The sequence below is a fragment of the Topomyia yanbarensis genome, chromosome 2, assembly GCF_030247195.1.
Source record: "Topomyia yanbarensis strain Yona2022 chromosome 2, ASM3024719v1, whole genome shotgun sequence".
Lineage (NCBI taxonomy): Eukaryota > Metazoa > Arthropoda > Insecta > Diptera > Culicidae > Topomyia > Topomyia yanbarensis.
In genome coordinates, this window is record NC_080671.1 from 157547548 (window position 1) to 157571114 (window position 23567).

Below are 23567 nucleotides of genomic sequence, written 5' to 3' on the forward strand. Positions count from 1 at the left end.
ATCAAAAATAGAATATTATTAATATTGTTGGTAACGATACAAATCCAAGTACTGCCATTCAGAGCACTTGCGACCCTTTTGAAAACTATACGAACGCTCACGATATTCAAAACGACCATTCAGGAGCAGGATCAGTTTCACGCATTTACTCCTACAGTGAATAAGGATTAATCTTCTAAGGAATTTAATATTTGACGTAAATCCATTCAACATATGTACAAACAAACGCTGAAATATTAGTCAAACTCGGAGCACATTAATACTACCTCTCGACCTAAGGGACATTTTGAAAAACTTAAGAAAATTATATTTTTGTCTGGTAAATAGTATGAAATATAAAAACATATTTTGAGTTGTTGTAAGAAACTGAGGACTTCTCCATAAGGCAATTATAGCTAGAATATTTCCTTTATTTTTCTCGCAGGTTTTCGCTGACGCCAAATAAAAAATAGGAAAATAAGATTTTTTGTTATAACATTTTTTAACATAATTTTTTAGTTTATTTTGAAAAGAGTCATATTTTTCCACCCAGAACAATTAATTCCCTACAACGCATTCTCAAGTGGAAATTGTCGAACAATATTGTTTGAAAGTAGTACCTCTCATACGCCCTTTTAAAGAACAGCTCTTGAGTTAAAATTGATTAGTTGCCAGTGGAAAATACTTAGTATCCCAAAAAGTTTCATCTGAATCGAAGATTCTTCGCGTAGCTGGATTAATTTTGATGGGATTGCTCTACAGCACGAAATATCTGTTACATTGCATAAATTAACTGTTTTTGTTCCACGATTACTAGAACTTTCTTATTTTCACAATGTCGTTTCAAAAAGTAGACTCAACGTAATAAAACAAATATAAGTTACACATTTTATGAATGTTATCGGTGTGGCTCAAAAAAACTTTCAAAAATTTTCGAGTTGTCGATACGATATTGTAAAATTTAAATTAGACTGCAACGGAAAAATATGTTTTCAACCAAAAATGTGAAAATATTCATTTTATTTGCCTTTTAATCTCTCTACGATCTTTTAGTCAGGTTGTGTAAGAAGTTACCAACAAGTTTTTAAAAATGGTAATCATGGAAATATTTTTGGGTTTGTCACCCATATTGTTAAATAGATACGGAAAATAAAATGCGCGAAATGCGAAAAAAAACCGCCTCTGGTTGCCATTTTCGGAGCCCAGACCATGTGCACAATATCAACCCATTGGTAATACTTGTTTTGCATTATTAGTTGAGTATGAGAATAATTCCATTTTATTTACATACTATATGTAGTAGGTTTTACCACGAACTTTTAAAAATTCAATTACATTCAATAAATCAAGAACGTTTAAAACATTCAATTCTCGACAAACATAACATATGTTCGGCCAATAAGGGTGTTTCCGGAATTTCCCTTATAAGAGAATCTTGACAGTTTACGCGGCAGCTTCATGGATTCCTTCTGAAGTGGTGCAAGGTTAAGGAGGTCAATTTCGTGTCTTGGGCCATCTGGTTAAAGCCTCCAATAAACAAAATTACAAATTACAATTTCGTGTCTAAGAATCTCAATCTGCCGAACACCCCGGAAATGCTTGAGCTTGAAGCTTGTGCGACCACCCCTGGCTGCTACTCCGTTATCGATCTGGACTAGCTGAAATTGCATAGGGAATCAGTAGATAATTATGCTTGAGAGTAGTGACACATCTTTCAATGTGTAACTCCTGGTAATCCCAAAGTGTTTATTGATCAATACCGGCGCCGGCTAGGCCCGAACGTAGATCGCGGAAGGAAAGGGAAGGAATTGTTAGTTCGATACTTGCTTTTGTTAGAGGCCGTATATACTACTGCGCACTCCACAAGTATCACGGGAGGAGGATATTTGTTAGTAAGCATAGAAGTTGAATTTTACTTCTTCTTTACCGACGCTAGAGAGATGACTCTACTACTATCTGGACGAGATATCGATCCATCAAACTCATGAACCGGGGACCAATGGCTTTACTTCCCTTCCGAAGGAAGACGTGACCACAGTTTTTTCACCTCAGAAAAATCTCAACGACCTCGACTGGAATTGAAACCAGGCCAATTGGAATGAGTGGCGGTCATGCTTACCACTCAATCACCGGCGCCGTCTACTGCCGAACACCCCGTAAATGCAGTCAATTTAGTAATACTGGACAATCATGAAGCAGACACTCCGAAAGCATCCTGATGAAGTGAAATCGAAAGTAGAAATGAGTAAAAAATATATTTCCACTCGAAAATTAGTTGGTCTAAACTAGAGCTTAATTTATCGTACACGGAATAATTTTTATTTCAAATGAGTTAAAAACTCTCTAAATTGAAAAAAATGTCTCGAAAATTCAAAGTAGGAGTTATACAAAGAATGTGTATGCAAAATTTGAAATAAATCGGTTAAGTAGCTTTTGAATGACGCGCTTTTCCAGAGACATTCTACAAAAAGTTTCGTCGCCGAGCCGCTTGTCCCTATTTCTGCATATAAAAATAACATAATGTTATTGAAATGATACAATATAGTGTACCAAAGTTTCAATCCATTCGATTCACTTAAATTTCTAAAAATATATATCAAAAAACTGTTTTTTCGCGCTGAAACCCTAACGCATCCCCGTACCTACCCCGCCTTAACGCATAATAAATATATTTTTTTCCGTTTCATCTCAAACTCTTTTCAAAGTACTGAAATGAATCACTGAATCGATCAAAAGAGTCGATTCAGTTTAATGAGTGAATCGGGCACGATTCACTCTCTAAACTGAATCAGTTTGCCCATCTCTACGCTGTGTAAAATCTTATGATCAATGTTGAGAGGAAGGTTCGTGCATTAGTATATGAAATTGAATTAAACGAACATGAACAAGTTTAATAATATGCTTTATGTTATTCCCTGAAAGTTTGAAACCGATCGGGTTATTGTGTGAATTTTGATGAACCTTTTCTTGTGATGCAATTTGATTCCGCACACCCTTTATACTTGTCCAGAATTGTATCGAATTAAGTGAGCCAATAAAATCTATGGTAGAGAAAATGAAAATCATAGGCAGACAATATCGGAAGTTGACAAAATCGTGTCAATATTGTAGTAATATGAGGATGATTTCGAATTGTCCGCACTACTCATTTTCGTGCTCTCTCGCCACGGTCTACTACAATTCTCGCGTGTTTTTTGAGAATAAGCATGCTGTCAAAATTCCGGACAAACCGTAACTCGCCGAGAATGGATGTTAACAATTTATGAAAGAGAAATGTTTTCTCTTTCGTCTGTTACTGTAATTTATAATCGGCGAATGATGGTTTGTCCAGAATTTCCTTTCAAAGTCAATTTTGACAGCATGCTAATTGGCCCTTCTCAAAAAAACACGCGAGAATTATTTTACGCGATAGCATAGTTAATAATAAACAAATGCATCTCACACTGAGAGCACCCGCACCAATGCGTTGCTAGTCGGACTGCTATAGCATGCTAGATTGACAACATCATTCGTTACTATTTTGGTTAACGACCGAGTTACGCACCGGTGGTTGCTATCATGGTTGTTATTTTATCTTTCCCTTTTCGCACCGGTAGTTGGTAAATAAAGTTGCTACCCGTAGGTAGAAAAAAAATAATGGAGAACGCGGATGTCTTTCTTGAGTATTTTTCTGATTCGAGCGATGAAGAAAATCATTTCGCGGAACAAATATTGATATACGCATATGGAACGACAAATTCAATCACCCGAAGAAGCCGAGGTGGTTCCCAACCTGGAAAACGACCGAATATTGACCGACGAGCAGAGGAAGGTGCCATTCGATTGTTCAAAGATTACTTTTCGGAAACACCTATATATACGGATGAACAATTTCGTCGACGTTATCGGATGCATCGTAGATTGTTTTTGAAAATTAAAACGAAGATTGAAACAAACGAATACTTTATTCAAAAACCAGACGCAACTGGAAAATTGGGACTGACATGCATCCAGAAATGCACGGCTGCTATTCGTCAGTTAGCATATGGATCACCGTCGGATGCAATGGACGAATACGTTCGAATCGGCGAATCTACAGCTCGAAAGTGTTTGATGGAATTTTGTCGCACGGTTGACACAATATTTAGCGATGAATTCCTACGCTCACCCACGCGTTCAGATTTGAAGCGTCTACTTAAAGTCGGAAATGAGCGAGGTTTTCCGGGTATGCTAGGATCGTTAGATTGCTGCCATTGGCAGTGGAAGAACTGTCCTACTGCTTGGGCAGGGCAGTATAAAGGTAAAGAGAAGAAACCTACTATTGTTCTTGAAGTGGTTGCATCGTACGACTTATGGATATGGCATGCATTCTTTGGTATGCCAGGATCAAACAATGATATTACTGTACTGCATAGGTCCCCTCTATTTTCAAACCTATATGGCGGCAAAACACCATCAGTGAAGTATGAGGTTAATGGTCACACTTACAATACCGGGTACTATTTAGCAGACGGAATATATCCTCCCCTTGCCACACTTGTGCAAACGATAGCGTCGCCCGTTGGCCAAAAGCGCAAGGTATGTTGTAGTCTATACTTTGTTTGTCTAGAAAGAAAAATTTTAAAAGATGTTAATGAACACTTAGTCCGTATGTATGTCTCATTCCTGAAAAGTTAAATTACAACAAATGATATTATTCGTGTAATAAGAATCCTTGTAACTGCATTTTTGCCTACAAAAATTATAGTAATTAGTCCATTTTACTTATTTTATTTGTTTTTTTTTGCAGTACTTCGCAGAAAGGCAAGAGTCTACTAGAAAAGATGTGGAACGCGCCTTCGGTGTGTTGATGGCACGGTTTGCCATTATAAAAAATCCGGCTAGGTTGTGGAATAAAGAGGATTTGAAATCTATTATGCGCACCTGTATAATTCTTCATAATATGATCATTGAAGATGAACGGGAAGATTTAACGTCATACGATATAGAGGAAAGCAATGTTCATGAAGTAGTGAGACCAGTTGATGATTTTACAGCGTTTCTGGGTCGATACAGAGAAGTACATAACACCAGCCTTCATCATCAACTACAGAATGACCTGATTGAGCATCTTTGGAATATGAAAGGGGATGAAGAGTAGTTTTACATTCACTACACTACTAATTCATATTCTTGTATGTAAAATTAAATCTTTCCACAAATTCACACATCTTTTTCATAATTTATTTAACATGGCTGAATGAATTAGCATAACTGAGCCGCGATTATTTTTTTATTTTTACAGTATGCGCAAAAAACTAACGCTAATTTAATATCTATTGGTCGGGTCGTGTTGTCATGTCGTTCGCTGGCGGAGGAGTATTAGTTGTGTTGTCTGTCGCAGCTTGGCTTGGAGAAAATTCGTCGCTGTTGTGCTATCTTATGACAAGCGCAATTTAGCACTTTTCGAGAAAAACGATTTTTAAAGTTTGAGATTGAATATCTTAAAATTTATAAATGTTAGAAGCTTTTTGGAGAAGGCATTCGATGCTTCTATCTTTTCTGAAGTAAACTCTCGATTTGTGCGAAGATCGGTTGACTATATTTACAGTTTTTGCTTAAAGTGTAAACCAAAGTCGCTCACATACGTGTCATAAGTGTGTATTGATGATAAAATATGTATGACGTGTCACAAATGTGTACAGAAGATTTCATATAAAAATGAATTATAACTGATTCGTAAAATTATGCGTTATAGATCACTATGTTCAATATTATACTTTTCCATGCGATAGCAGCAATATCAGGTTACAAAATGATGGTATTAGAACACAAAGTTTTTCCAATTTTCCTCCTTTATTCAGGAAGAACAATGAAATTGGTTTCATTGACAATTTAGAGACAATGTATATCAAACAATGTTATTGTTGAAAGGTGACTAGACGAAACAAATGTTCTTCTTGCATAATCCATCACTACATTTCGGTATACTTTCCACAACAAGTAGAAATCTCAAAAGGAAATTTGTTCAATAATCATGAATATATAAACCAACCATTGGCAGAAAAAAACTACGGTAGGAAAAGTTTTGCTCCCGAGACAAGAACCTAGCTAATGCTTATGGTTGATCTGCATAGGAATTACCTATGTCATCAGAGACATCTGTTGGCTTGCTATAAGCTTTTCGGCTTATAGCAAGCCAACAAACTAAGAATGTTGTCTCTTTTTTCTTTGTCATAAGATAGCACAACTCGAACACTCGAGAAATTGGCGCTTGTCATAATCGTGTTTCGCTATATCTCAGTAACCCAGCAGAATTTCAAAATTCTGAAAACGCGACCGTATGGAGATTTTAAAACTTAGTAACATGGCATATCTAACTCAGTTCACCCCAAAATGGCGTTTGTCATAAGATAGCACAACAGCGACGAATTGGCATTATCGATGTTACTTTGCTGTTGGTGAGGAAACTGATTTCCTGGTACGTGTATTCTTGTTTCCCCATGTAGCTAGAATTCCCTGTTATGTCACCATGGGACGTGTTGTCTAGAGAACATGAGTGTCATTTTTTATTGGTCCAGCTGAAGGCATGAGTCTAGGTTGCTAGGACCGAGGCTATACTTCCAGACGTAACCGTTTCTTGATCGCACGAGTGGTGGGATAATGCTTAAGACCGCATTTGTAAGTTTATAGGTGCTACAACGTTTACTTAACTACCGGGGTGTTTTAATGTTGGCGATACCGCGGACATAAGTATATGTAGATGTTGCAATTGCATGATCATGAACACGGGCGCGTGTGGGTTCGCGTTTGTAGATTTGTGAATGCTATCAGGATCATTCTATCAACGGGGACTATCGTGCTTTGGAGATCGCGGGCGTAGGCGTGCGTGAATGGTCGCGGAGGGCTGCCAAAGATAATAATTTAAGGTGTTGTTGAAGTTGATAATCGAAATAAAATGATCAAAAAAGAGAAGGGAAATGAAAAAAATGCTCCGAAGCGCAAACGTTATCGTCACACAACTGAGCCATGTGAGCCGAAATGCACAACTTCAATTCCACACTCTGGTGACGACGAGAACAACGAAGAAGTCATTCGCAAGTACAAAGTCAGGTGTAGCTGTTGAAAAAATATGTTATTTCCATCCGCGGTTTTATGATTTTTCACATCATTTGCCACATCCTCATTTTCTTACCTAAATGACGTCAAGGGATTGAATGTATTATTTGTGTTACCAATTTTAAAATAATTTGCAGTATTCACAGACGTCAAAGAAAAGTTGGACCACTGATTTTCTAGGCGTGTACATTGTTTTATTGAACCTCGAATATAGTGATCTATCGTACTCCTAGATTTTATAAACATCAAAATAAAGTAATTCAACAGCAGTCAATAGAAGTATTGTAACCTTAATATGAGTTCAAGTTTTAAAAAATCGGCCGAGAATGCACTGAGAAATGGGTGTAGCATCAACTTATAGCGTTTTCGTTTTTTCTTGGTACTACACCGGTGTAGTGCAAAGAAAGAGATAGACTGACTACACCCAAGTTTAAATGAGTGTAGCACCGACTACACCGGTGTAGTGCACTGTCAAAAACAAAAATGCCATTAGTAACATGACAAGTTACCCGGGGCACCAAGAACCGTCATAGGTGGCCAATGATGTCAAAACGATTTGGACGTGCTTCTGCAAGTAACTTTGCACCCATATTAACATATTTTTCGTCATTTTAAAATCTTAGTGTTATCAGATTATTTGGAAATTTACTGTATGCCGCACTCCTCTACCTGCATCTATGGAACCAGATCTACGAATTAATAAAAACTGTTTAAACTAAGTTTAAACAAACCGGTTTAGCCAGCCCCGAAAAACTTTAAAGGCATTATCTGACACACATACACAGCCATACATACATACACACAAAAATTTTCCGATGTCGACGCACTGATGTCGAATGGCATGTGCCACTTGCTTTATACAAGAAAGGTAACGAGATACCTGGAAGTATTTTTTCGCATTCCTTGAACGTTACTTCATATCATATTAAACTGAAAAATACAGAAAGTGCTCTGGAGATATAATATTTTGAGAAATCAATATCACTTAATTCGCTGCAAAAATATCAATGGGAAAGTGGAGTTTTCCAGACAGAGGTATATGTAATATACACCCGCTCGAAGGTCTGTAGGAAACGAAACTACAGACATGCCAAAATCGCAATCTTCTCGGATAGCCAAGCAGCACTGTTGGCATTAAGGTCGTCGAAATGTGAGTCCAATCTGTTTTGTGAGTGCATCACATCTTTACAACAACTGGCAACTCGGAATAAAGTGATCATATTCTGGGTACCTGGCCACCAAGGAAACAATGGTAACGAAGTAGCTGATGAATTAGCCAGGCGTGGTTCATCAAGCTTGTTTGTTGGACTAAAACCATTTTTTGGTATATCTATCTGTGTAATCAAACTAGAACTGTCAACTTGGGCAAGAGACCAACTACTAAACGACTGGCGTAACGTAGGAGGCGCTCGACAAGCTAAGAAATTCATAGATCCAGATACAACGAGAACCAAAAAACTAATGGATCTAAAACGAAAAGCTTTACGTATAATCACAGGTTTATTTACGGGACATTGTCATGCTAAGTATCATCTGAAAAAAATGGCAAAAGTGAAGATGACAACTCGTAACTACGAGCCCAAGAGCTCGGAACATATTCTTTGCCGTTGTGCAGTACTATTTCTTCGAAGGGAGCGATACTTCGGAAGGCATCTAAGGACGCCTCACGAGGTATGGCATACCTCTCCCAAACGGATCCTCAGCTACATTAATAATGTACTACCCGATTAGGACGACACGTGTGGACAAAAAATCGACTCGCTTCCAACTACATTGGATTCAGGCAATTTGTAACGACTTTCGTGGTAGTTTAAAGTGTGTCAGCGTCGACTTACGTGCCAAGTATAATAATAATGTAGTAGACGTTTCCACAATTATATTGAACATGAGCTAATTAATCATAGTTTGGACAATCGAAAAAGATACAATCGCACCACTAGGTGGAATAAAGCAGGCTTTTTTAAATTCATAATACTGCATTATATTTATAAATCATATGATGTAACGGAAAAAAGAATAAGCCTATAAATACGGCGAAAAAAAAAATTAATAATAAATAAATAAAATATTAAAAATCTCCATCAGAATCAGACTTATCTACAACATCATTATTTTCAATAGTATTCTCTACATCCTCCCTATCATCGTCTAGAGGCTCCGGTCTAGGCTCCAGTTCGTTTTTGAAAGCCTCTTTGGTTTCGTTCAGGATCCTTTTTTGTTCCAGCAAGTAAAACTCTCTTGCTGTTTCGTTTAAACCATTAATATCCACAGACATAATGGCGTGGTTTGCCATTCTGCTTAAGGCGAGTGCCTTTTGCCTGCAGTACATCAGTCGTTCCTTCGCAGCAATAGCCAACATATTCCCCGCTTTCGCTATTTCACTTCCGACGTGATTAGAGGCGCATCCTTGGCTCAACCTTTGCGCTTTACAGGCCTTTTGACCGATAGGACGGTCGGAAGATGAAGGCACTGGATCTGGCAGATCTGTTTCGCCTCTGGCCAAATCAATTTCTGCAGCTAACCTTTTTGGAGTGGGTGATTTCTAAAACAAAAATAAAAGCAATAAGCAAAAATAATGGAAGCAATAATCAAAAAGACGTACCTTTACTGTGTGATACTGCTGCCATTTCGGGGCACTTTGCAGTATGCTGTAGCAGTGCATTAAAGTAAATGGAGTCTTCTCCGTCGTTGCAAATAGTGCAATCGCTTGTCTCAAAAAATCCTCAGGAGACGCCCCACTTTGGCAACGGTTCTCGATTTGGGCAACACAACCTGCAAACTTGCTTGCCATTTTACTAATGTGATGCCATCTAGCTTTTATTCCGCTAGGGGCGCGTAGTTCTGGATTACCCGGAACGTGATTTTCGCTGCATATCTCCAGAAAACGATCAAACACGCGATCGTAAAGCGTTTTTGCGCGCTGGTTAATGCCGATGCTAGCGTCCTGCGAGGTGTTCAACCAAGCAGCGCATAATGCCTCGTCCTCCTGCGTAGTCCAGTTGGTTCCTCGTTTTGAAGCACTCATTTTCAATCACTTGTCACTCGGAAACAAATTTTAATGGAATAATCCGAGATGAACGCGTTGCTATTCGGGTTGGCAAAGCATGCTAGATTACCAACTTTATTCGTCATTATTTTGGTTAACAACCGTGTTACGCACCGGTAGTTGCTAACATAAGCTAGATACTTGACACTCTTTTTTATATACTTTAATGAAAATCAATACTATTTATAGGTGGCCTTATCTCAGTTCACTATTTCTTATTACGCGTTAAAATACTGGACCTGAAAATTATATTCTGTACAAAAATCATTTTTTAAATATCTGTGACCAAAAAGACATCTTTTAATTCCAAGACAAACTTCTGATTTCTAGATTTCCTGATGACTAATTAAGGCTTATCAACAAAGTAGAAACATTTGAAACGTTATGATTAATTTTGTTTATTTGACCTCATTTTATCTATTGTATTCATTTCATTCTTTGTATGCATTTCGATCAGTTTATTATCTCATGTACCTTATTCGTATCATTCACTTAATTTATTTTATTCACTTTTTTCGTGTTATGCAATTTTATATTATTTGTGGGGTTCACATATTTTATTAATTTTAATAATCTGACTAATTTTGTTCAGTCATTCATTTTATTCATTTCATCTAGAACGTTACACTGATAGAATGTATTCGTAAATCCCTGCTAATTAGATTCGTACTCACAATTTTCATAAAATATATGAATTTTTCGTACATATGATGAATCATTCGTATTTCTATTGAAACACTTTTATTTTTTATTACGAGTTTTTCGTGAAAACCACGAAACGACAACGAACGGCTTATTACGAAACGGCTTCATTAGGCAAACGAATTTTTCACTATGGTATACGAAAGTCTTAATAATAATATTTCTGAGTACCATTTGTCAAACCGTCAACGTCAACAGAGCTTCGATAGAGGTAGAATATGGAGTCAATAATTGTTGATCACCACGATGATCTCGGTCTGACTATTTAGTAACCGTATCCGTGTCCTCCAGTTTCAGGAAGATTTCCTGAACCTCTTACGCTTCCAGTTGATCCATAATCCGGAGCAGTACGGATTCAGTTGAGCCATCGTGAACTCGTTGGTTTTGTATGAAGAAGTTTGAGTTTTTCTCTGCTGAAGCAATGTCAAAATAGTATGCTATTAAATACGAAAACTTTTCTAAAATGGACGAAATGAATTCGTGCGACCAACAAAATCGTTCATAATATACACAACCGTTTATTAAAATAAACGAGACATTTCGTTTCATTCCCGAAAAATAATGCCGTTTTCAACAACATTCGTGCAATGTACACTGAATATGTAAAATTTACGAAAGCTTTCGTTCATCAAGCGACCATTACTTAACACCACAATTTTTGTAGTCCTCAATAGAGGTGAGCAGATTGAAATAAATTCGATTTTGCCAGCTCAAAAAATTTAAAAAAATCTTTGTTGTCATCGATCATTGCTGTGATCCTAAAAGATCGATTGAAAATAATATGATAATCGTCCGTAATATACGTAAACACTTATTAAAATAAACGAATCATTTCGTTTCATTCACCAAAATGATGTCGTTATCAACGACAACAATCGTGCAATGTACAGCAAATAAGGAAATATTACGAAAACTTTCGTTCATCAAACGGTCATTTCTTCATGCCACAATAAAATCGATTTGGCCGGATCATTTTTTTTAAATTAAAAAAAAAAATCGGTGTTGTCAAACATCGATCCCAAAAGATTGAATGAAAAAAATAATATGCTAATAAATACGAAAACTTTTTTAAGATGAACGAAATGAATTCGTGAGACCAACGAAATCGTTCGTAATATACATAAACGTTTATTAAAATAAACAAAACATTTCGTTTCATTCACGAAAAATAATGTCGTTATCAACAATAACATTTATGGAGTGCATGCTAAAAATGTAAAATTTACGAAAGCTATCGTTCACCAAGCGGCCATTCTTGTTCATGAAATATTTACAATGTACGAAAATTCGTTGCAGAAAACGACGAATGAATTCGTGCATTGTAGGATAAATTTTATCATATTTACGAATTTATATTATCAGTGTAATGAGACACATTTTAATTTATTCTATTAATTCTATTACTTTTTATTATCACTAATTTTTTTCATTTCGATCATTTAATTTTTTTAAAGAAAACAAAATGAAAAAAAAATGATAAAATATATAGAAAGAAAACATTTTAATTCATTTTATCACTTTCCTCATTTTGTTTATTTTATTCATTCTATTCATTTTATTTAGTTTATTAACCCTCTGTTTACCCTGTTATTTATGAACAACCACGTTTTCAAACAGCTATAACTTTGGGGGTAAACATGATTTTCTTACAAAATGTAAAACTAATAATTGTGACTATCACCGTTTATTTGAACGCTACTAGTTACAAGAAATATCTGTAGAACTAAAGTTATTGCACTTGTTCTGATTGGATTTCACTGGACCGGTGCTGCCAGAGACACTGACTGGACATTGCAAACTCAATTATCACAGGCCACTATTCAGCGCGCTGAGTATTATTCACGTGATCTTTGTGAATCCGATTACGGAACATCATATCATTTGATATGCAACTACCCTGTAGTAATGCAATTACTTATCAGGATTTTTGGTTCTCCATACATAGATGAACCTAAGTACAGAGAGCTGAAGCTGAAGGATATGCTATTTTTTCTAACCCAGTGTGGTAAAGAGCTATAATTTTAGCCGTACTTGAATGACAATATCTCTTCGGGGGTGTTATCGTTCTGTTATCTCAATATCCCCGCGGGGGTGTTGATATATCCGCTCACTGCTTAAATAAACATTTGAAATCCCTCCGGGGGTTGGAAGTTTTATTCCTGCTATTGTAGCACCTGCAGATCGTTCAGCATCCCTCCAGGGGTGCAGAATGCTCTGTTTTAATTGTTCTGTGTCGTTACTTTCCTTAACCCTATCCTTACCACTTCCCCAATCATTCCCATCAGGAAAATGATGAAAAGATGATTCTTGGCAAGGCACAAATCTCCGATCAGCATGGGAAACGTGTCATTTGAGTCAGACGCTACTGATTCCTGGTTCCTGATTCATAATGATTTACAAAAACAAAAACCCACGCTTTTCTACTGGATCACTTTCCGGTTAAATAGAGGAGGCGCGTGCCCCTTCATGCCACCCCCTGAAACCGCCTGTGAACCAAACTTAAATGAAATATGGATAATGAGGTAGGTTGTGTCCAAAATCAATAAAAATGTTTTCGGTAGGAAAATTTAAATATCGGTAGTTTTACCCCGGTCGTCTGTTAATCGGTAGGGAAGCCCAAAATCGGTATGAGTACTGATAAATCCTGGTCTAACTTCTCATTTCGCAAAGACAATTTTACCGCACTTTGCTACTTATCCACACAAATGATACAGTGAAATGAATCAGCCACAGGAAACAAAAATGCGAGTACTACTGGATAACATAATTTCGATTGACTTTAAGGATGCAGACATACTCTAGATGGTAAATCGATTGCCTTGCACGCAGCTCACCTAAGTTTGATTTCCAACCCCACATATGGGGTTAGAGATTTTTCTAAAAGAAATTTTTCTAACCTAATAGAAGGCGAATGACCCTAAGTTTAAAATTTCTATAATCGAAACAAATAACCTAGATAACCTACATACAACTGCACCACGCGAAAAACTGTGTATTGATAATGTGTAGAAGTTTTTCTCAAGCACAAAAAATGCAATCTGAAGAACAACATGCGAGATGACGTCGAATACAATAACACCAACACCAAGTCCTCGTGCATATAGATGATGATAAAGTGGACGTTCGTATACATAACCTAGAACCGCGCACTAAACTAGGATTCATTAAACGAATTTTCAAAATTCGAGAAAGTGGAATATGTTACCACTTCGGAAAAACATACACCCATGCAACTAGTGAAAACTCATCTACCACAGAAAACCCAACAATCAACCACCGATGCCCGCTGATAATTCACAATCGGCCGCTCTATCAATGTCGGCTGCATGTACTATATGAGTAAGACAAATCAACTGCACTTCAATAACATCAAATAGTCGTCTAGTACTGGGAAGGCTAGTAATTATAAATAAAAATAAAACAACTTCTTTGGTTTTCATATACTCTTTGTACAACATAGTCTTATCCTCCTATACAACCAAAATAAGTTGCTCAAAATAAGTCTTAAGTAGCATTGATTAACGTAGACGGTTCCAGAAGCCCTACGAGAATGAAAATGAGTTTGCGTGAACCCCACGCAATATGGGCATCAAAATTCATGAAATGAAATGGCGTAAAATTGAAAGGATTAATTATGGCTAAGTCTTTTTGTCTTTTGTCACATTTTGCGAATCCCAATATTGTGTTTTATTCTTGTATTTAGATACCAAAAGAATTAACAATGTAATAGACATTTTCAACTTTATGTTAAACATAATATATCAAGGAATCATAATGTTTATGAATAAGAAAGACACTATTGCACAAATAGGTGGATTAAAACAGGTTTGGTAAGTTTTCTTGGTATTGCTGATATCATCAAATAATGACTTTTTCAAAGGTTTGTTAAAATACAAAATTGACTTTTCGACTATACCATTCTCTACAAATAGAAATTTTTTTAAATGAGCGTGGTTGTATGAAAAGCTTAATGTGTTTAACACAATACATGACATTTACAAGTGAAAATCGCATTGTGTACAATTTAATAACTTCATTTTAAGACTAATTTTGGTAAAGATTGTCAAATCAAATGCACATGTCGTTAGAATCGTCATTAAACATTACTGAGCACCTAATTAATCATTATATCCATTGTAGTTAATCAAGGCAACCAATAGCTAGAGAAGCTCCTAATTTTAAGGAATTTATTGCTCAGTCTTCTACAAAATTACTATCAAGCAGCGTAGCGCATAATGCTACGTATTCTTGCGTGGTCCAGTTTGTTCCTCCTTTTAAAGCACCTATTGTACTCCAATTGTAATATGTATCAGCATTTGAAATTATCATTCGCAAGCAAACTTCCATCCATGAACACAAAGTGTGCAGAAACCGAAGCAAACTGTGCCGTTTGTATCAAATAGCAACTTTTCGATACGTTGCTATCGAGTTGCTAGATTTGTTTACTCGCTACTACTCCAGGTATAAATTGCTATTACCCGCACTCGTACGGCAACCTACGGTGTGGTTGCCGCGTTGTGGTAAAGGTTGCCGAATGCTGTCCAACCAGGCATAGCAACGCATTGGTGCGGGTGCTCTGAATGTACGATGAGTTTTAAGAGTTGCTATATTTTGACTGGGCAATAGTATGTTTTCACAGTGAGTATTGTTCCTACAATATTATATAATAATGTGCAGTTGAATCTATAAATTAAGTCTATTTACGTTTTCCTATTCCATTTAAACAATCGGGTTGGAGTATGCAAACTGTTCTATTTATAATTTTCGTTTCAGCGTAAATACTAAGCACCTGCCTCCCGATGACGTAAACATAGCGCATCTGATTTGCTTGTGAAAAAAACATCAGCCCACCTGTAAATTAGACCGAAATAAAAATGAATTGCCTAAATACTTTAAAAACATTCAAAACACCTACTGCGACACTATATAAGATGACGATCAAATTTGCAAGTGACCGATGCTTTGTTGCCATCTTGTATAGTCGGTAATTTCTTTATTTAGTGGATAATCGGGTGAATTTATTTATTTAATGGATAATTAGGCTCAAATCTTTTACTTCCCAAATGTTTGCCTTTCTCATATGTAGAAAATAACACACCTAGTGGTGATATCCCAATTACCTATGAACAGGCTTTTGTTTTACACAAGTTAAAATACGCGATGGACGTCTGTTTTCTTTTGGGGGATGGGGGGATGGGGGTTTTTGATCGAACCAAGTTCAGTTATGAAAAAATCTCATCGCACTATTAGATGGCTTTAAACTGGCTTTTAGGCAGGTATGAGGCAGGCTTTTAGGCAGGTATGAACAGGCTTTTATGTTTTACACAAGCTAAAAAACGTGATGGACGTCTGTTTTCTATTGGGGGGATGGGGGTTGGGGATCGCACCAAGTTCAGTTATGAAAAAATCTCATCGCACTATTAGATGGGTTTAAAAGATTATATTCGATAGATCCGAAGTGAAGCTCGGCCTGTTCTCACTTTTCGTCGTGCGCCAAAGAATCAGGATGCTTGTTCGGATGTTGTTGTTTACTTCAAGGGCCCCGGCCGCCATGCTCAATTTTGCAAGTATAATACTAATACACTCAAAAGTGTCAAATGTTCCCACCTTCCTCTCCATCTTGGATTGGCGTTACAATAGTGGAGCATCCAATGATATAAAGAACAATACTTAGTTTCTTATGTTAGGCATATGATCAGCCTTTTCAAATCATTTTATTTTAGGATAGGATAGGATTTGATTTTAATTTCCATTTAATTTCATTATTCAATAATCTACTAAAGTTCTATAATGGTTCATTTGAACAAAATATCCATTAATCACACCAGACGATTGCCGAGCACAACATCTTATACACTGTTCCTTATTCGGAAGGTTCAAGTTCAAACCTAATGAAATAAACCACACTTCCCTATACGATCGGTGTGGTCATATACAAAGCTTAAAAACAAAAACAACACTGTGCCGATCTCCTGCCATCCACCAGCCTCCGCAAAATTTGTATGTATTGTGGATACCTTTGTTGGCCTGATCTGAAATATTTCACACATGAGTAAGCAGGGCTATATATAAATGATGGTGCATCTCCCGCGATCCACTCATTTCGTCCGATCGGCTAAAACGGCGACCCTATAGTTAGCATTACCGTAGGAACTGGTGCAACGCATTAAGCTGTGACGACGGTCCGATCATTCAGCCAATCTGGCAACGATTGGATCACCATCGCCAACGCAGGAACGATTCGATAAACAAATTATAGAAGAAAAAGGCGGTGGTTACACTTGTATATAAGTGATGGACTTAGGAAGTTAAGCTAATTTTTTATCTCACCTGAAAATGTGTGAACTGCGGCAGTGTTAGCAAGTTTTGTGAGCGTGTATTGTAATGAACGACTAAACATACAGATTTTACTGATTTGTTTGAATCTGAGCAATGTTAATTCTTTATGGACCATTCATAAATTCCGTAACGCTTTTAGGGGGGACAGGGTACGTCAAATTGTGATAAGTTGTGACATATGGGGGAGGGGGATAAAGCTACATAACTTGTTTTTACTGAAGAAAAAAAATTATAGAACTTGTTACGTAATAGGGGAGGGGGATAGAGAAATCTGTGACAATTTGTTATATGAGGGGAGGGAGGAGGGCTAATTTTTGCGTTACGTAATTTATGAATGGTCCATTAGTTGCATATGTTTACTTGACATCCTTTATTACAACATAATAATAATATTGAATCCGTTTGCCTCAAGGTTGATGTTCTTTTTTCGCTGTCATCGTTGTTCGTCCTCTCTACACTGTCCCTGATACTGTTGTTTCTTCGACGATGAAATAAAACCCCTTTGTAAAAATGGCCTTCTTTCTATAATAGATCGAGATTTCATTAATTGCAAATTTGAATCTAATTCCCAAAGAAACCAATCAAATTGCCGAGCTGTGTGCCTATACTTTTTAAAAATTCTTTTATTGATAAGCACACAGCCCCACTCCCTGAGTCTTCAATACTACGTATATTCCTCGTTTCGGTATGCCTCCAGCTTAAGGATAGTTTCTGAATTCCTAGTTTTGAAATAGTCACAGGTTTAAGATATTTTCAAGTTGGAAACTACAAAAACAACTGAAAGTTAGATTTGAAAACAAACAAAACTTAATGAAACTTTTCTTCTAATTTTATGAACGATCGGCGTATTAAACTGCAAGTCGACACCTGACTTCACAAACTCTTTGGGAATAAGTATTTTTTCATTCAGACCTTTGAAAATTTTATGATTACTCAAGAGACGAGTTAATTCTACTCAAATTAAAAGTGATTTTTTACATATGTATTTCTATTACTTTTGAAATTGAGTGCTCCGATCCCAAATTTTGAGTGCGTTTAGTGTAATGGACCATGCATAAATGACGTAACACATTTAGGGGGGTATGACAAAATGTGACATATAAGCAAGAATGTTAGAAAAATGTTTTGACAGAATAGAAAAAATGTACAATTTGTTACGTACTAGGTGAGGGGGTAGTATAAAAAAATTTGTGACAGTTTATTACATGGGAGAAGGTGGAGTCTATTTTAGGCACTTTTTGCATTGCATCATTTATGAATGGCCCCTTACAAATCATGTCGTATCAAATAAACAAACTGAACCGAAAATTAATAACATTGAAGCTAGTCGAAAGGACAACTATCAAATCGAAGTACCATAATTATCGACTGCCTTTAGGACGGTACTTAATTTAATAGTTAACATTACGTAACGGAATCAAGCTGCGCAATCGGCGATGGTCATTCGTCAGATGGACTGACCTTTCTTCGGTGAAATGATTGACGCATCTCATACATTGTACAATGAATTGCGGTATATCTCGATCAGTCACGGCGCGTGATGTAATCCCGGACCACTTCTTATGATTTGCTCCTTAACCCGCTATGGCACTCAGCGAGCAGTCGTTTAATACGTTCCAATACATAGTGACCAGTCAATATAACTTTCTAAGATATCCAACCTTGCCATAAATGAAAGTAATGAAATTATGAGCTTTCATCTTCGCTTCTTTGTTCCCGGTTTAAAAATTCTCAAATTATGTTGAAACTCTGCCCACTACACAAAGAATATGAAAACGAACAAAACAATATGTAAAACATGTGCACAAATTCATAAATTGTGTAATTGATTTCGTCCATGTTTACAGTTCAATAAATCGTTCTAAAGAAATATTGAGTGAAAGTAAATATTTATATGGCTTCGGCAACAGTTCGCCAGATTGGCTCGCCGAAATGTCCTAGAAGCGCCGGCACCACCACAATACATTTTGTTGGTCAAAATATGGTGCATAGGCGAGAAAAAAGGAACCAAGCCATGTGAATAAACATTCCCATGCCGTGAGTCACCTTTCTATATGGGCGATTATTTATTGTTGCTCCGGTAGAAACGTTCTACTTGGCGCGAATGAAAACTCAACGCCCATATTGAGACGTGTTAACTGAGTTAGCTTTTCATACAAAAAAAAATGTTATCTCGGTGATCTAATTCTGCTGAGTTCATGTGATGGTGATTCAAATATGCGATTTTTATGCGGTGCATAGAATACTCGAATAGAGTTTGTATTTTTGTATACCATGTTTATAGTAATCTCGTAGTACGATATAGGAAACCTAATGAAGCAGATTTTATCACTGGGTACAACTTGACCGCCTTATTCTTAGACTTGATCAGTATTGCGGTTGAGGTTGAGGTATGTAAAATTGTAAAATTCAATTTAATTTGAACCTTATTATCTGGAGCACCACTTCTACTGCTCTTCGATAATGTGCGACAGTTATTATATTCGTCTCTTCGAGGAGAAAAGTCATTTGTTTTTCAACAGTTGTTACGGCATTTAATTAGCAAGGGACTGGAAGGTGAAGTATATTTTTCAATATTTAGAGCCATAGTACTCAAGGGAGAGCAAGGAGTTGAAGGGAGAAAGTTTAGAAAAGCGTGGAAGGATCATATATGCAAGCTTAGAGCTCACCGGAACTTTTTGTCTGCTACCGTAGGAGTCAGGGTCTTTTGGCATTAGAAATGCGAATCACCTGAGTCTACGGCATGTCCGGACAAGCGTAAAGTAACTTGTTACTTCTTGCTGTCGGAACCGACAAAAAGTTAAATCATTTGTTTTTTTTTTTATCTTTATTAAGTTCTTCGACCCCGCAATGTTCGAAAAATATCGTTCGTTATTGCACGTTTCGTCTGTAGATAGACTTTTGTGCACATTTTTAAAGCAGCAAAATAAATATTCTCACGTTAAACTGCACGGGAGACAGCAAATAAACGAACCGAATATCTCATGAACAATCCTAGAGAGGGCGTTAAATGTTATTTTTGTTAGCCACCGCAACAACCAAACTATGGTAGATGCGGTGTGAGAATATTTTCGTGTGACAAAATTATTTTGCTGTTAGTCTATTTGGGGGTTAAATTCGCAATAGAATTTCCAAATATTATAAATACACACAAAACAACACACTCATATTGTCTGTTCTTGAGCTATCGGTATGAGCCCGAAAGTGTGCATTTAGCATTTTAAATCATGTGAAGATGTAGGGGAGAGGGAGGAACAGTGAAACACATTTTTTTCTACGATTTAATTTTGATGATAATACATGTTATTTGTGTAACCAAAAGTGATACCTAGTTCCACTCTGTTGTTAACTAATACATATATTTTTTCCAGCTGGAAAAATTCACGGTAAATAACTTTTTGTGGATAATAACCAGTTGGTGGTAAAATGTACCAGTGTGCTTCATGAGTAGGAACTATGAAACACGACGTCGTCTCCAGTGAAATATTCTACTTGTAAATTTTATTCTTTTGATTTGACGAAAAGAGATCCTAACGCTTCTAATTAAAGTTATGTTAGGGCGAAAATCGTTTATTTACGAAAGAAATCACTATATCATCGCGTAACATCGGACCACCATGCATATGCATATAAGCTGCAATCCTAAGAGAAAAGTTCTACAAAACTATTTCAAATTGACAAATTATGCACTAGATGAGTGTTATTTCGTGTGAAAATCGAAATCCCTTCACATTTAGATCACAAAAACAAGACATTTTAACTGTTTCACATACATAATAACATCGTTTAATGAAGCTGTAATTTTCAATCAACGTGTAAAATTATTATAAAATTCGTTGAAGAAAGCACAACAAGTTGTGTGTATTTGTGGTCGAACTTAATTTTGCATTTCCATTCATGCTCCAAATATGTGCATGAAAATAAAATTAAAATTACAAAATATTTTTTTCTGTGTGGAGTTATCAGAAGTCTTCCAAAATATAGCAATACGTGTAAAGAATTAGAAGTCATGAAATATGAGAGAATGAGACGATTCTGTGCATTCATTGTGTTACTGTGTGCCTTTGTACCGTGTGGACGTCTTGTACATTTGCCTTCGCTGTGCCAACGAAATCGTGAATCTCTGAGTTTTTCGGACTGTTATTATTGAAGTGAATCATCGCTGTGTTTATTGCATGATTCTGATATAAAATTATCAGCTTGAATTAGTGGATTGAATTGATATTTGTTTACCGAGAATACGAAAGTTTTTGCTATTTACGATCATCACAACCTCTACCCATACGTTATCTGTAAACAATAGAGCGAAATACTTCTCACGAATAAAGCCGTCCAAATCGCCGCGATGGTCTGCAGTAAATGTTCATCATATATTTCACCGGACGAGGAGAGCATTGTATGTGGTGGTTTTTGTGCAGATCAATATCACGCAAAATGTGCCGCGTTAACTAATGCTGAAGTATGAGCTGCAATAAGCACCAGAATATACACTGGATGTGTACACCATGCTCAAAAATTATGAGTGATGTTTCGCATATTCAAGCTTTTCGTGATAAGCGCGAACTGCTATCGGAGGCTGCTGCCGTAATTCCTACCCGCACCCCGTCTATTGGTATTCACACACAATCTCAAACAGAGCAGTGTGATGCGCGGTTTCATGAGGAAATGTCCGAAATGAAAAAGCAAATCGGTGATATTCAGCAAGTTTTAACCGAAATATCTCATTCGCGCGCTGGTTTATCTGCAAGAGAGAACTCTCTTTTTGTTGTATCGTCTCCTCTGTCATCAACGAGGTTGATGCAAGGTGCCCGGAATGTTTCTAACTACACTCGTTCTTCTTCTGCAAGCACCTCACAATGTTGGTTGTTTTTTACAAGAGTGAAAAATACTGTAACCGAGAAAGATATCTCCGACATGGTTACTGATTCTCTCGGACCTACCGCAGTGTTTGTGAAAAAATTGGTGCCTGAATGGAAGGAAACGTCTATGATGCCCTTCATCTCGTTCAAAGTGGGAATCGATGCTTCACTAAAACAAATCGCATTATGCTCATCAACCTGGCCGCGGGGAATTTGTTTCCGGGAGTTCCACGATGAATTTGGAGTTTGGGAGCCGAATGTCCAGCGTTAAACAAATATGACCGTTGGAACTGCTAATTTCGTTATCAATTGTGAGATGTGTATTATATTATTTCTTGTATGTCGAATGTTCTTAGGTTAAGAAGTAATCTGTATGCGCAAGTCGCAAAGATGAAATCAAATAAATAAATAAATTATGATTTTATTACGAATGTTTCATAGTTCCTGCTGTTCCACCGTTACCCTCTCTCCCCTACATCGAGTGAGTGCAATTGAGTTCTTGTCGGTCGGTCTCACGAACACTAATGCAGTTCCTTGGTTGAAAACAATGCCACTTGCTTTTGCCGTCTTTGTTTATTATTTTCCACCAGCTAGTGATGTAGTATTTGTGTCATGTGACGTGTACGTACATGAAAAGTCTATGCTCTTAGCTTAGTTTAGCTTAGGTAGAAGGGGAGGAGCAAGTGATTTTCACTGTGCATGTTTCACTAGCTCAACATTTTCATAATTGAGTGAGTTCAACGCTCCTTTCAAAATATTCAGAGTAAACAGGTCTAATACGCCCCCCTCAAGCAAAAATAGCTATATTTCACCATTGGACGCTATGATCTTCTCACTTATTACTCTAATTTATTGTTATATTAGTTAGAAATTAGTACCTGTTTCATTTTGTATTAAAAACATCCTGATACGAGTACTATTAAACATTTTTCAAAGATGCCTAAATTCTAGTTTTTTCTTTCACCCAGGGCAAAATGCCCCCAGTGAAAGTGTAATATGCCCCACAACGAGAGGACGGTATGCCCCACAGCAATCGGTGAGTACAACAATGGATGGGCGTTTTGGCCGGTGATGAGCTGTTGTGAATACCTACACGCACACATAGTTTTAAGCCAAGCTAAAATCTAAGATAGTAACTATAATATTCTAGTAAGCTACTTGAAATAGTTCTATCGAATCCGACTGTTTGTAATTGGTTGTAATGCTATTGGAAAAAGTGGGAGCGTACATTAAAGTAGCTCTTTTGAAACTTTTGTGTTTATTGTTGTTTTGCAACATATTGAAAATACCAAACTAACTTAGTACCTTGATTTCATGAAACGATACTGTTATCAGTCATTTTTACTTTTCAGATAATTCAAGAGTCCTGGGAATCGAAGAGGGGCATTTTGCCCCGGTGGGGCGTATTACACCCTTTTACCCTAACGGATCATATTCACAGCTGGGCTTCATGTTCGGAATAGGGAAAAACTGTAGGGACGTATACTGTCTAAAATCGATTTATTAAGCGTTACTCCGCTCAACACTACAATATTGTTCTGTAGTTTTGAATTCGTATTACCAAA

General features: G+C 36.8%; 2 protein-coding genes across 3 annotated transcripts in view; both read left to right on the forward strand.

Annotated features, from left to right (window-relative positions):
• LOC131681863 (uncharacterized) overlaps positions 1–23567 on the forward strand; it is a 63314-nt gene that overhangs the window by 2303 nt on the left and 37444 nt on the right. The window lies entirely within an intron of this gene.
• On the forward strand, positions 3316–5739 carry LOC131681862 (uncharacterized). Of its 2 annotated transcripts, XM_058962928.1 has the most exons (3): positions 3316–3543; positions 3606–4536; positions 4748–5739. In XM_058962928.1, the coding sequence occupies exons 2-3, from the start codon at positions 3616–3618 to the stop codon at positions 5096–5098; spliced, it is 1272 nt and encodes a 423-aa protein (XP_058818911.1). In that variant the 5' UTR covers positions 3316–3543; positions 3606–3615; the 3' UTR covers positions 5099–5739. The 2 variants fall into 2 exon arrangements, with proteins under 2 accessions (XP_058818911.1, XP_058818910.1); XM_058962927.1 differs by having other exon boundaries at positions 3316–4536.